Here is a 14247-nt window from a genome sequence, read left to right on the forward strand (position 1 = left end):
TACAGTAAGACTATATCTCTGTATACCGATGTTATTTGACCTGCATTATAATGATATGATATCGCTTGACTTTTGTAATTGGGGCTTGGTATATTTAGCTAAATTTCAGCAGTTGTTAGCTGTATCAATCATAAATATGACAGAAAAGATAGCATGGAAAGAAAAATTGTTCTGATCTTATTTGCACTAGAAAATTTCCAGAAACTGAGGTTCAGTGTTTTTACTACAGCTGGTTATGTTTAGGTGGTGTCTGGGGATCTTGTTAAAGGCAGTTGTCATGGAAAACATTCAAACAAAGGAGTTGTTTACTGCATATCACAGATATGATTTATTAAATAAAATATTATATAATTAAATAGTATATATTATAATTTTCCAGTATCTTTAGTTTCAAAGGATTTTACTATTTAACGTTTTATTAATTTAAAATTAGACATGTGGATTTGGCAAAGGAGGGACAAAACTAAAAGCGATTGTGTCTAGTTAGTGTAAAGCATTTACATTTGTAGTATTGTTGGGGGTAAAACCCACAGTATTTTTTTAAATTAGAAAATACATTTTTATAACTGATATTCTATTTGAAGGCAAAAGCATTAGATAAAGTGTATTATGGTCATTTAAATTATGCTTTTGTGAATAGAAGATTAAGAACAGAATTTTACATATATATATATGCTTATTTTTGTTCCACCAAAAGTTATAACTTTCATAAGAGAGAATATATTTTCTTTTTTTTTCTGTCTTTTTTTTTTTTTTTTTTTTTTTAAAGGAGACAGGGTCTCTTTCCATTGCCCAGGCTGTAATGCAGTGGTGGTGTAATCATAGCTCACTGCAGCTTCAAACTGGGCTCAAGCGATCCTGCCACTTCAGATTCCCAAGTAGCTGGGACTGCAAGTGTGCAACACCGCTCCTTGCTTATTTATTTATTTATTGTTTGAGATGGAGTTTCACTCTTGTTGACCAGGCTGGAGTGCAATGGTGCAATCTCGGCTCACTGCAACCTCTGCCTCCTGGGTTCAAGTGATTCTCTTGCCTCAGCCTCCTGAGTAGCTGGGATTACAGGCATGTGACACCATGCCTGCCTAATTTTGTATTTTTAGTAGAGATGGGGTTTCACCATGTTGGTCAGGCTGGTCTTGAACTCCTGACCTCAGGTGATCCTCCCGCCTCGGCCTCCCAAAGTTCTGGGATTACAGATGTGAACCACCGTGCCCAGCCTTATTTTTTTAATTTATTTTTTTGTAGAGATGAGGTGTCTTGCTATATTGCCCAGGCTGGTCTCATATTCTTGGCCTCAAGCAGTCCTTTCGCCTCAGGCTCCCAAATTGTTGGGATTACTGTCATGAGCCACCTTGCATAGCTGAGGATATACTTTTTAAAGAACATTTGGGCAGGGTGTGGTGGCTCACGCCTGTAATCCTAGCACTTTGGGAAGCTGAGGTGGGTAGATCCCTTGAGGTCAGGAGTTCGAGACCAGCCTGGCCAATATGGTGAAACTCCATCTCTACCAAAAACAAAAAACAAAAAACAAACAAACAAACAAAACAGCTGCGTGTGATGGCGTGCGCTTGTAATCCCAGCTACTCAGGAGGCTGAGGTACGAGAATCGCTTGAACCCGGGAGGCAGAAGTTGTAGTGAGCCAAGATCACACCACTGCACTCCAGCCTGGGTGACAGACCTTGTCTCATAAAAAGAACATTTGGATGTGTGAGTGAAAAATGTTTTTTTAAACAAATGAAAAAGCCATTTTTTACCCTGTCATATGGGTGAGACCTGTTTTAAGAATTAACATTCCTAGCCTGCCATCCCCAAATTATTTTCTTGTTTATCCTGCTTATAAAATTGCATGATCACTCAAAAGATTTTTGAGGTTGATAGACAGTAATGTATTCTTGTTTAAGTTAGTTGACTGTCTGAAGTGTAAGAATGTACAGAAAGACTCCTTTCTAAAAATACTTGGGTACTTTATCTTTTTTCTTCCCCGTGTTTAAAATCAGTTTTTAACATCTCAGTTAACTTTGATCTTGTTTAATAGAAACATTAGGTGGATAAAATAGAAGAATTTTCAATAAATGATAGTGTAAATAGTGTAACAATGTGACTCTGGATCTTTAATAACTATTAGGTTATTGTTTATTTGCATGGTTCTGATTCACATGTGAAACCAGAAATAGTTATGAGTGTGGCCTTATTGGCAGAATTGCCAGTGCTCTCCTTCTCTTACCCTTGCTTGTTTCCTTAACACATATACTCACTCCTTGGCTGATCTCTGTCAACAGTCAGGCTTTGGTTTGAGGGGCTCCAGTTTGTTGTCCTAGCAGGAAACTGACTGAATATCATTCCTTCAGAATCTCTTTTCTGTCTTAGGGGTTTGTGTTTGGGCAGTGTTCCCTCTGACCTTTCTCTTTCTGCCCTTCCTTTGAATTACTTTCATTTCAGGCAGGCAGTTTCCCTTGCACACACTGCTTCTCCTTGTTTCTTTTATAAATCACATTTCTCCCACCCCAACCACTGCCAATGAAACAACACTGTAAGGATGGCTAATAAACATGAGTAATTGGGGTACAGTGATATTTTGATATGTGTATATAATGTGTAATGATCAAATTAGTATAATTAGTGTATCACCTCAAACATTTATCATTTCTTTGTGTTGGGAAAATTCAAAATCCCTTCTAGCTATTTGAAAATAAACAGTACATTACTGTTTAAAAAAAACAAACATGAGTAGTACTAGTAATATTATTAGACATAACCAAGAATTGGTGTCTTCAACATTCAAACCCTGCAAAAACTAAGAATCTCTAGAAGTACCTTCTAGTGGCCATTCTTTTTTTTAATTTTTTTTTTTTTTGAGATAGAGTCTTGCTCTGTTGCCCAGGCTGGAGTGCAGTGGTGCGATCTTGGCTCACTGCAAGCTCCGCCTCCTGGGTTCACGCCATTCTCCTGCCTCAGCCTCCCAAGTAGCCGGGACTACAGGCGCCCGCCACCACGCCCGGCTAATTTTTTGTATTTTTAGTAGAGACAGGGTTTCACCGTGTTAGCCAGGATGGTCTCGATCTCCTGACCTTGTGATCCGCCTGCCTTGGCCTCCTAAAGTGCTGGGATTACAGGTGTAGCCACCGTGCCTGGCCTCTGGTGGCCATTCTTAAAACTACTCTTTCTGAAGTGTTAGCGTTAAGATAAAATATTTTATTGAATTTTTTGTGGATAACTATAAGGGTTATAAGTTTTCCTCCTCATTGTAAATGTAAAGGTTTTCACCCGCAATATAAATTTTATAGGTTTCTGTGGAACTAGCCTGATAGTTTTAAACCACCACTTACAGTTTCTATGGATAAAACACAGTAGGAGTTCCCAACCATTCTTAAATAGGCATTTAGAAAACTTGTGAATTAGGCCAGGCGTGGTGGCTCACGCATATAATCCCAGCACTTTGGGAGACCAAAGCGGGCAGATCACTTGAGGTCAGGAGTTCAAGACCAGCTTGGTCAACATGGTGAAGCCCTGTCTCTACCAAAAATATAAAAATTAGCTGGGCTTGGTGGCGGACGCCTGTAATTGCAGTCACTCGGGAGGCTGAGGCTGGAGAAGCGCTTGAACCCAGGAGGCAGAGGTTGCAGTGAGCCAAGATTGCGCCACTGTACCCCAGCCTGGAGAGCGAGACTGTGTCTCAAAAGAAAAAAAGAAAACTTGTGATTTGAGAACTATCGTTGCTGCTGTGTGGATCACAGTATGATTGTTTTTATGTCACTTTAGTGTCAGCAAAATGACCCAGGTCACTTGTTCTCTATTTTAATCTCCTTCTGTAATTAAGATTAGACTTCCCTGGTTTGCTATGAGTACCAGAGGACATATTCTCACGGGACCTTAGTTTTTGATAATTGGCTATTTTGTTCCTCTGATTGCTTAAAAAAAACAAAAAAACAAAAAAACAAAAAAACAAAAAAACCCCACCTTAATTGTCTGGAAAATTTTAAATAAGTATTGTTTGTTGTAAAGCATTTTATTCATGGAAATACAAAGCATGAAGTTGACCTCTTATACCTACGATACCAAAAAATAGAAATTTTTTCCTTTGTTTTTATATTGTTTATTTAAAAGCACAATGAAGATATAGTTGTAAAATAGGCAGAATATATTTAATAAATAATTCTTCATAAATACTTGGAATAATTATTAGCAATAGCAATAGCAAATGATTTAATGAACAAGTTAATTTTACTGCAAAATAGTATTTTCATTAAGGGGGGATTTATATACATTTTGATTTCTATTATGTTGTTTTTTGTGGCTAGGAGTCATAGCAGGGGAGAAGTTTTTTTAAATTTTATTTTTGAGACAGTGGTGCTATCACAACTAATTGCAACTTCCGGAAGTCTCCTAGGCTCAAGTTCCCGCCTCAGCCTCCCAACTAGCTGGCATAACAGGTGCACGCCACCACACCTGGCTAATTTTTTTTCTCTTTTTTTAGTGGAGATGAGGTCTCCCTATGTTGCCCAGGCTGGTTTCGATCTCCTAGGCTCAAGCCATCCTCCTGCCTTGGCTCCACAAAGTGCTGGTATTATAGGTGTGAGCCACTGCACCTGGCTAAGAAGATTTTTAAAATATTTGATTTTTTAACTTGCTGTTTGGTTCTGAAAAAAATTTGATTCTGCTCAAAAGTAGATTATAAATAGACTTTATTTTACATTAGCATCTTTAAAGCTTCTTGTTTAACTACTTTCTCATGATTGGAAGGAGGTAGAGTTTTTAGTACATGGGACTTAAAAAAAAAAAGATGACCAGAAGGAGGTATTCACCTGGCCACTAACTACCCGTTCCAAAACCAAAATATCTTTCTTCAGGAAAGGGGACTGTGGTAATTAATAGTGAATGTTGCTACTTGTGGTTGACAGTTATCATAGAACTACCATTTTATACATGTATTTTTTGTTAGATTTTTATGGGACAAAGAGATTTTAGATTTGGGGAGAAACTTCTCTCACTCTAGGGTATGGTTAAAACTCGGTAGTATATTTACTGCTACTCTTTATCTGTTGTCACTATAGCCCTGAGATTGAATTGAGAATATATCCGAAGTCTACTAGTGAGGAGAATGATTGGTTTAAATCCACTCGCTAGAGTTCATTGAAAATAATTAGAGAGACTTGAGTAGCATGAAAAAATGCTTTAAAAGTGTTTTGGGGGGAATCAGAATGCTATATGATGTGCATGGTGAATTTAAATATGTAAAATCTGTAGACATACAGAAAAAACTGGAAAGGAATGCTCAAGCTGTAGTTATAGTAGTGGAGAGGTGGTTAACATTTTTCTTTTTTTTTTTTTTTTTTGAGACGGAGTCTCGCTCTGCCGCCCAGGCTGGAGTGCAGTGGCCGGATCTCAGCTCACTGCAAGCTCCGCCTCCCGGGTTCACGCCATTCTCCTGCCTCAGCCTCCCGAGTAGCTGGGACTACAGGCTCCTGCCACCTCGCCCGGCTAGTTTTTCGTGTTTTTTTTTTAGTAGAGACGGGGTTTCACTGTGTCAGCCAGGATGGTCTCGATCTCCTGACCTCGTGATCCGCCCGTCTCGGCCTCCCAAAGTGCTGGGATTACAGGCTTGAGCCACCGCGCCCGGCCTACATTTTTCTAACCTTTTAATTTTATGTTTTTGTGAAAAAGAAAAAAGTGCTAGAGGAAAAGCGTTAGAATTATATTTTTTCATTATTGATGTTTATAATAATTCTGAGAAGTAGGAAATATATAGATTTACTTTTCATGTTCAAGAGACTGTATCCTTACATTTATTTCTCTTATGTTCAACAGATTTCCAGCAAGCTCTCTATGAGTTGTCATATCATGTAATTAAAGGAAATTTAAAGCATGAACAGGCATCTAATGTTCTTAATGACATTAGTGTAAGTATGTATATACATATTTTTAAGTTAATAGTTGTTATATATCTTTTGCTTTGACACAAAGATCCCTGAAGTTTATAACTTGTATTTTATTCAAAATTATAGTAGTGGATGGATTTTTAAAATTTTCTTTTTTTTTTCTTTTTTCCCCTCAAAACTATGGAAGGGAGTAGTGGATGTTTTAAGATGATATTGGTAAGCCGTTTTTGCCAGACAGGAACACAGATAGTTTAATCTTTTTATCTGGTTGTTACTAAAGTAGGAAATATCAGGTAAGCTGGTAGGGGGAAAAAAAAAAAGGCTGTGCTGTAATGAAATTAAGGTATCCATGGGTGGGGGTAGGGGGGAGGGATAGCATTAGGAGATATACCTAATGTAAATGATGAGTTAATGGGTGCAGCACACCAACGTGGCACATGTATACATATGTAACAAACCTGCACGTTGTGCACATGTATCCTAGAACTTAAAGTATAATTAAAAAAAAAAAAAGAAATTAAGGGATCCTTAATTAAAAACGCTACTCTAAAAACATAAATTGGCTAAAATATTTTTCTCTCAATATAAGTCATTTTTTTGTTTGTAGTTATGTTTAGAAATTAAATATATTTAAAAAATTGAGGATTAAATTATTTTAAATTGCTATTGCTTGGCTCTAACATTCACTTGGTGCCAGTTTTCATTTACTTACGGTTTAAAAAAAATTGACTAGATTAAAAAAAACCCTTTTACATGGTTATTCTGTTTCACTCTTTCTTTGGAGAATTTAAGTTAGATTCAGACCAAATGTTTTTCATGGTGGTTTGGCATTTGAATTGGAAGATGGGCTTTCACATTGTAAACCAGTAGTTAAGCTTGAGGTTTTATGAGTGGTGTGCTGTTCTTTTATTATTAAGCTGGTTTTTAAACTTGTATATGAATAAAATTATCTTGTGTGTGTGTATGTATATATACATTTATAATGAACTTGTATATAAATAAAATTCAGAATAGCTTTTATAATAGGTTTTATTAAGGTGTGGGAATTGAAGCTTCTTGGTCTCAATCTGAACTTCTCTTACTGTGTTTCTTTAATCTTCTGTAGCCTTTTTTTCTGTCAGGGGAGGTAATATTTGTATGTTTTTTGTGCTTTCCCAGGGATAGTCTTAAGGAAATTCTAAGTTTAGCTGTTGTGATTTCCACCCCATATTGGGGTGTATTTGAGCAGTAGGAATTCAGTGAGTTTCCCTTTTGTCTCTAAATTATCTCCAACTGATAACAACAGCATTAGTTCATGCTGGAGTAGTCTATTTCCTTTTTTTTCTTTTAACGTTAAAAAAATTCAGTTGCTGCCAATCTTTCTTAAATAACTAATTTTTCATTTTTGAAAACTCTTATCTTACTATATTTCTGATCTTCAAGTGGCCTGAGTACTTGCATTTAAATAGACGTAACCAGAGTTCAGAGCCCTTAAGAAATTTGAGGCTAAAATCTGATTGACAAGGTTATTTCATTTTGTAAATTGAGCATTGGTATAGGTTTTAGTTTGTTTATGGGATCTGATTCTGATTCTTTTTCCATTTATTGAAAATGGATAGTTCAAGTGAATTTTATGTATGTATGTTTGGTTCTTACATAGCTTCTTTCTTTTGAATACTTAATGATGTTTTTATAGATACTTCTGCAGCTTAATTGTCTTTGTCATGGCTTTCTCTTAGTACTATACACTGTCCAGTATCTTACCCACAGAAGAGTATCTTGTGCATTTCTTTGCAGCTGCCAGATTTTTCTTTAGAATTTCCTTTAGTTTCTGAAAATAGGCTAATTTTAGGGTTGCTGTACTGCCAGCAAACTGTTAACTGCAATAAGTGAACTATGATCCCTTCTAATGGAAAATAGCCCTAAAATTGAGTGTGGGAGTAGAAAGTCAAGAGACAAGTCTAGAATAATACTGAAGTTTTTATTCAGAAACAGGAGGGTCCTTTTCTTTTCTTTTCTTTTTCTTTCTTTTTTTTTTTTTTTTTCCCCAAGACGGTGTCTTGCTCTGTCACCCAGGCTGGAGTGCAATGACACAGTCTCAGCTCACTACAACCTCCGCCTCCCAGGTTCAGACAATTCTCCTGCCTTAGCCTCCCGAGTAGCTGGGATTACAGGCGCATGCCACAACACCCGGCTAATTTTTGTATTCTTAGTAGAGACAGGGTTTCACCATGTTGACCAGGCTGGTCTTGAACTCTTGACCTTGTGATCCGCCTGCCTTGGCCTCCCAAAGTGCTAGGATTACAGGTGTGAGCCACTGTGCCTGGCCCGATTTTGGGTCATTTTCCCCAAAGGCTACAAGAGTGAATAAAGAAAATAAAGAGAACATTGAGCTCTAAAAAAGGGGAGAGGGAGGAGGAGGAATAAGGGTTGAAAAACTACCTATTCAGTACTGTGTTCACTATTTGGATGATGGATTCGATAGAAATCCAAACCCCAGCATTACGAAATATATTCATGTAACGAACCTGTACATGTACCTCCTGAAACTAAAAAACAACCCCCCCAAACCAGCTTTTAGCTTTTTAGCTGGTTTTGTATTTTCAAGATTTCTGTTTTTCTGATACCATTATGATTTTTGCATAGATCAAATGTTGACTCAGGCATGAGCACAACATTTAAAGTCTTGGGTGAAAAATGTACCATTTTTAACAGTCTTCCTTTAGGTAGGTATGAGGTACTCTAAATTCATGTGATTTCTAAAATGAAACCTCATTGGAAAAATGTTACTCGTTTGTGCTCTTTAATATTTCCCAAAGTGCTTGTTTAGGTTTCCGTTTTTTAATCAAGTTATTTCATGGCAGACGTAAACATTTTTTGCAAACATTATCTTCCTCTTTGTTATGAAAGTTTACTTGAAGAATTTTAGTATTTGTCAATATAATGATGGGGTTTTTGGTTTTTTAAAAAAATTTTTTCAGCTTCACCTGGAAATAAATTTTTTTTTTTTTTTTTAAAGTCAGAGTTTCCTCTGTTGCCCAGGCTGGAGTGCAGTGGTGCGATCTTGGCTCACTGCAGCTTCCACCTCCCAGGCTCAAATGATCCTCCCACCTCAGCCTCCGGAGTAGCTAGTGCGCCATCATGCCTGGCTAATTTTTTTTTTTTTTTTTTTTTTTTGTAGAGATGGGATTTCACCACGTGGTCCAGGCTGGTCTCAAACTTTTGGGCTCGAGTCTTCTGCCCTCCTTGGCCTCCCAAAGTGCTGGGATTGCAGGTGTGAGCCACTGCTCCCAGCCGTTTTTTGTTTTTAAGTTTCACAGAAGAGTGTTATTATGAAACCCTAATACTTGCTGTGTGCTTTTTTGCTATTTACTGTAATTATATTTTTAAAATTAGGAATTTCGTGAGGATATGCCCTCCATTCTTGCTGATGTATTCTGCATATTAGGTAGGTATTAAGCCTTTATTTCACCTGTAATGTGCTGTTTGGTAAGTCAAATGTTTGTTAAATAAAATGTTTTAAACTAAGAATTTTACAAATGTTTCTGCAAATCTAGAAGCAAATTGATTCTTTGTAGAGAATAGAGAATATAGCAATATAAGTCAAATGTCATAATGTTATAAACAAGCTTTAGAGGTATAATTCAGATTGTTTGAGTTTTTGACAATGTAGATTTGTATAAATTTGAGCTAAATTAAGTTATTTCAAGTTAAAAGGCCAAGTTTTCTGAGATTTTGGTAACCAAATAATCTTATTTAATGCAGGTTTTCAATGAATGATGTCAGCATCTCATACTTAGGACACTCAAGAAATACTTTGCTATTGTACTCTTTTGATTCTTCTTAATTTTAGAAAGAGCAAGAAGAGCCAAAGTAATCAAAAGTACTTTTGTTTTGAGGATGAGAAACCAGCTTTGGGAATAGCAGCTTCTTTATTTTTCCAGAATAAATACGGATTCATGCAAGATAAAAAAAGGAGTATTTCTGTGACTTAGAATGAAATGTAGTGTCCCATGGCATGGATTTAAAAAATAATGTTTATTATAATTTTTTTTTCTCCAATTTTAGATCTAGATGAAAATAACTGAGCACAGGTTTCCCATCAGTCAGTCCTGTGCTTTCTTTTCTTTTCTTCTCTTTCTCGAGACACGGTCTTACTCTTTTGACCAGGCTGGACTGCAGTGGTGTGATCTTGCCTCACTGCAGCCTCAACCTCTTGGGCTCAAGTGATCCTCCTATTTCACCACCACGCCCTGCTAATATATATATATACACACATACATACACACACACACACACCAAACATGTATTTATATATAAACAAATATATAAATATAAATATATGTGTATATATATATAAATATAAACAAAAAATATATATATTTTAGTAGAGATTGGATTTCACCGTGTTGCCCAGGGTTGTCTGGAACTCCTGGGCTCAAACAATCTGCACACCTGAAGCTTCTAAAGTGCTGGGATTATAGGCATGAGCCACGGCACTAGGCCCAGTCTTGTGCTTTCTGTTACTTTGAATCTAATAGAAGACGTTGCCAAACATTATTGTATTCATTTTATTTATTTAGTTAGTTTTTAGAGGCAGAGTCTCGCTATTTTGCCCAGGCTGGTCTTGAATGCCTGGCTTCAAGTGATCCTCCCACCTTGGCCTTCCAAAGTGCTGGGATTATAGGTGTGAGCCACTGCACCCAGCCAATATTCACTTTAAAATAAGACATCCTCTGAGGGTTTGTGAACCTGGAATGAATTGTTTTAGCTCATTAATCTTAATTCTTAGAATTAGATACATTACTTAAATGTCTTACTGAGAATTTAGAATTTGTTCTTGACAAATATAAATGCTGGTGCTTGATCCTTCAGGAAGTTTCAGATTTCATAAGTTCCCAGTAATGTTGGGAGTAGGTCAACATGTATGTGGACTGGGAGTGATAAATGAAAAGAGAAGACCGTTGATGGGATGAGCACATGTCCCAGTTTTGTTTTCACCGGCTAATTATTAATAGTGCCCCCTTTTACTCTCAGAACTATCCTGGTTTGGATGATCGAGTATATGTTCATGCTATCTGTTGGATTGATTTAAGCCAACCAAAAAACCTTTTAAGCTAAAATTTTTAGTGAGGCACTAAAGATATTACCTTTTTTTTTTTTTTTTTTGCAAATAAATATATCATGAAACAAATTTCAGTTAAAAATATTTTTACTGTAAGACTGATTTGTAGATAACATTTTGTGGAAGCTGTTGTTCCTTGATAGTGTCAGGAGTATATCTTTCTTTGGGTAATCATCAATTATCAGCTTATTGGCCCTAGTAATTTCTTTATTGACTTATTAGGTTATATTTTTCCCTTCGTAGTTATTTAGTAACATGAATTATTGTTACAAGTCATTGTCTTTTACTAGTAACATGAATTCATGAAGATGATGCTTGGTTGCTCTTGGGAAATTTCTCTTAGCCTATCCAGTCCATTTTTTGTTTGAGATGGAGTCTTGCTCTGTCACCCAGGCTGAGTTCAGTAGCATGATCTTGGCTCATTGCAACCTCTGCTTCCTGGGTTCAAGTGATTCTCCTGTCTCAGCCTCCTGAGTAGCTGGGATTACAGGTGCATGCCACCACGCCTGGCTAATTTTTTTGTATTTTTAGTAGAGATGGGGTTTCACCATGTTGGCCAGACTGATCTCAAACTCCTGACCTCAAGTGATCTGCCCACCTAGGCCTCCCAAAGTGCTGGGATTATAGGCGTGAGCCACGGTGCCTGGCCTATCCAGTCCATTTTTATAAGCAAGATTATGATGGCAAACTTGGGAAGAGGATTTCCCTCACCTGCCCCCTCACTCACCCACCCTCACCCTTGGCAGAAAAAAAATGATTAAAGTGTGACCCCAGATCAAGGCTGGGGAATAGGAGTAAGAATGTGAGCTACCTCTAATAATAATGATGATGATGATGATGATAATAATAATAATGATAATAATAACAATTTGAGTTCTGCTTTTAGAGTACCTTCCATGTTCTAGGCATTGTGTTAAGCATTTAATTTTTATTTTAATCCTTACATCAACTCCTGTAATGGTGGTAGGTGTACAGATCAGAAAAATGAGGTTCAGTGAAGCGGTGATTTTTCAAGGCCACACAAGCCAGTAAGGCAGAATTTGAACCTGGGTCCCTTTGGCTCCACAGCCTGTTATCTTTTTATTACATCATGTTGTCATTCTAAATGTTAACAGTTATAAGGGAAATTAGTGCTGCACTTTCCAGGTTAAGATAGCAACTCCCCCCTGCCCCCCAAGCCCGCCCCGAGATGGAGTTTCACTCTTGTTGCCCGGATTGGAATGTAGCGGTATGATCTCGGCTCGCTGCAACCTCCGCCTCCCAGGTTCAAGTGATTCTCCTGCCTCAGCCTCCCGAGTAGCTGTGATTGCAGGCATGTACCACCACACCCAGCTAATTTTTGTATTTTTAATAGAGACAGGGTTTCGCCCTGTTGGCCAGGCTGGTCTCGAACTCCTAACCTCAGGTGATCTGCCTGCCTTGGCCTCCCAAAGTGCTGGGATTGCAGACTTGAGCTACCGCACCCGGCTGATAGCGACTTTAATAGACTAATCATATGAAGGTGAGGGGACGTGAGAGCTATAGAAATGGGGAGTCTGCTGTAACTTGGTATGCTGATGGGACCTCTGGGCTAGAGTAGGTAATTGGTGATACTGGGCACTAGAGTTGGAAATAGCTGAGGGCTTTTTATTAAAATCATAGGGGAAATTAAAGAGAATTTATTCGAAGTAGAGGAGTCAGGGATAATAAATGAGTTTATTAGAATGGTGTTAATGAGTTATAGCAAAAAGAATAAAGAAACCAGGGAAGGTACAGTTGGGATAATAGAGTCCTGTACTGATTGTTGAGATAGTTCAGCTAAGAAATTTACTGAGACCCTATTAAGCATTTCCTAACATTGTCAGAACCCAAGAGAATGGTTAGACATTTAAGTAATTTATCCAATTCTAAGAATTAAGATTAATGAGCTAAAATAATTCATTCCAGGTTCACAAACCCTCAGAGGATAACTGTCTTAATCAGGTTAGGTGGCTGAGAGGAGAGAGACTTGACTTGAACAGGATGAATCTGCCATCCGTTGCCTCTGATCTTAGGGACCTTGAGAGGTAGATCTTAGGGACTTTAGGGCCCTGGAGTATAGATAGATGTTGGGTAAAAGAATGAACTCAGTTTAGCCCCGGTCCCTTAAAATCAGTATCTTTAAAGTTCTAGACTGAGGAGGGACCAGAAAACCAGATAGCAGGGCAACAATTGGGAGTCCCTGAAAAGGATTGGTGAGGTACACATGGGTTAAAAGTCTTAATGAGAAATTGAGATTATACTGTAATTTACATTGCATAAATTACACCCTAAAATTTCCTTAATACACATGAGCTAACTGCATGCTTAGCTACAGTGGCCAGGATATGTAGAAATGGCAACTGTCCAAGAAGGGAAAGTCAAGGGCCAGGAAAATGTGGATATGTTTGATGAAAAATCCCCTTCTCTTTTGATTCTCAATGTTGGCAGTAGAGCGTGTAGAGGACAATTTTTATTACTTCACTAAAACCAGTGCTTCTCTTTATAGCATATTCTAAATTATGAGTTGACTGTAAAATTAGGTTAATAGTATATAATCAGTTAAAGCAGTAATCCTGAGATTAGCCTTGTTTGTAACCCTGCCAATGCTGGTTGAAATTTTTGGTGCTTGGCATTTGGCACTGTTTTCTTTCTTCCACACTTCAGATCAGAAAAATTTTTGACAAATTTTCTGAATAATTTACTGAAACTCACAGTCTCAGTTTTTAAATATTTCAGTAGGAAGATAAAAATTTTGAATAATTTCTATTTACTGACTAGAATTATAATTCAAGATAAGATGTTATTTATTTTATTTTATTATTTTTTTTTTGAGACAGAGTCTTACTCCGTCACCCGGGCTGGAATGCAGTGGCATGATCTCGGCTCACTGCAACTTCCGCCTCCCAGGTTCAAGTGATTCTCCTGCCTCAGCCTCCCTAGTAGCTGCACTTACAGATGGGCGCCACTGCGCCCAGCTGATTTTTGTATTTTTAGTAGAGACGGGGTTTCACCATGTTGCCCAGGCTGGTCTTGAACCCCTGACCTCAGGTGATCCACCTGCTTCGGCCTCCCAAAATGTTGGGATTGCAGGCGTGAGCCACTGTACCTGGCCAGAACTATTTTTTAATACTGTCTTTTCATAAGGTTGGTGGCCAGGTAGCTTGGTTAGGACATAGTAATTTGACCAGGGTGGCGAAAGTCATGGGTTTGATTTTCATGAGTATTAGGATCTTTAGAGTTAGAAGAAATCTTTGTTATAACCCTAT

General features: G+C 37.6%; 1 protein-coding gene across 13 annotated transcripts in view; it reads left to right on the forward strand.

Annotated features, from left to right (window-relative positions):
• THOC2 (THO complex 2) overlaps nt 1-14247 on the forward strand; it is a 132344-nt gene that overhangs the window by 20482 nt on the left and 97615 nt on the right. For all 13 annotated transcript variants that reach the window (XR_004180811.1, XR_004180812.1, XR_004180813.1 and 10 more), the window contains exons 3-4: nt 5807-5898; nt 9253-9304. Coding sequence is in view for 10 of the 13 variants with exons in the window: in XM_031660941.1 (XP_031516801.1) it covers nt 5807-5898; nt 9253-9304 (144 nt within the window). In the remaining 3 variants the exon portion in view is untranslated. The remainder of the gene's footprint in view (nt 1-5806; nt 5899-9252; nt 9305-14247) is intronic.

This window comes from Papio anubis, chromosome X, assembly GCF_008728515.1.
Source record: "Papio anubis isolate 15944 chromosome X, Panubis1.0, whole genome shotgun sequence".
Lineage (NCBI taxonomy): Eukaryota > Metazoa > Chordata > Mammalia > Primates > Cercopithecidae > Papio > Papio anubis.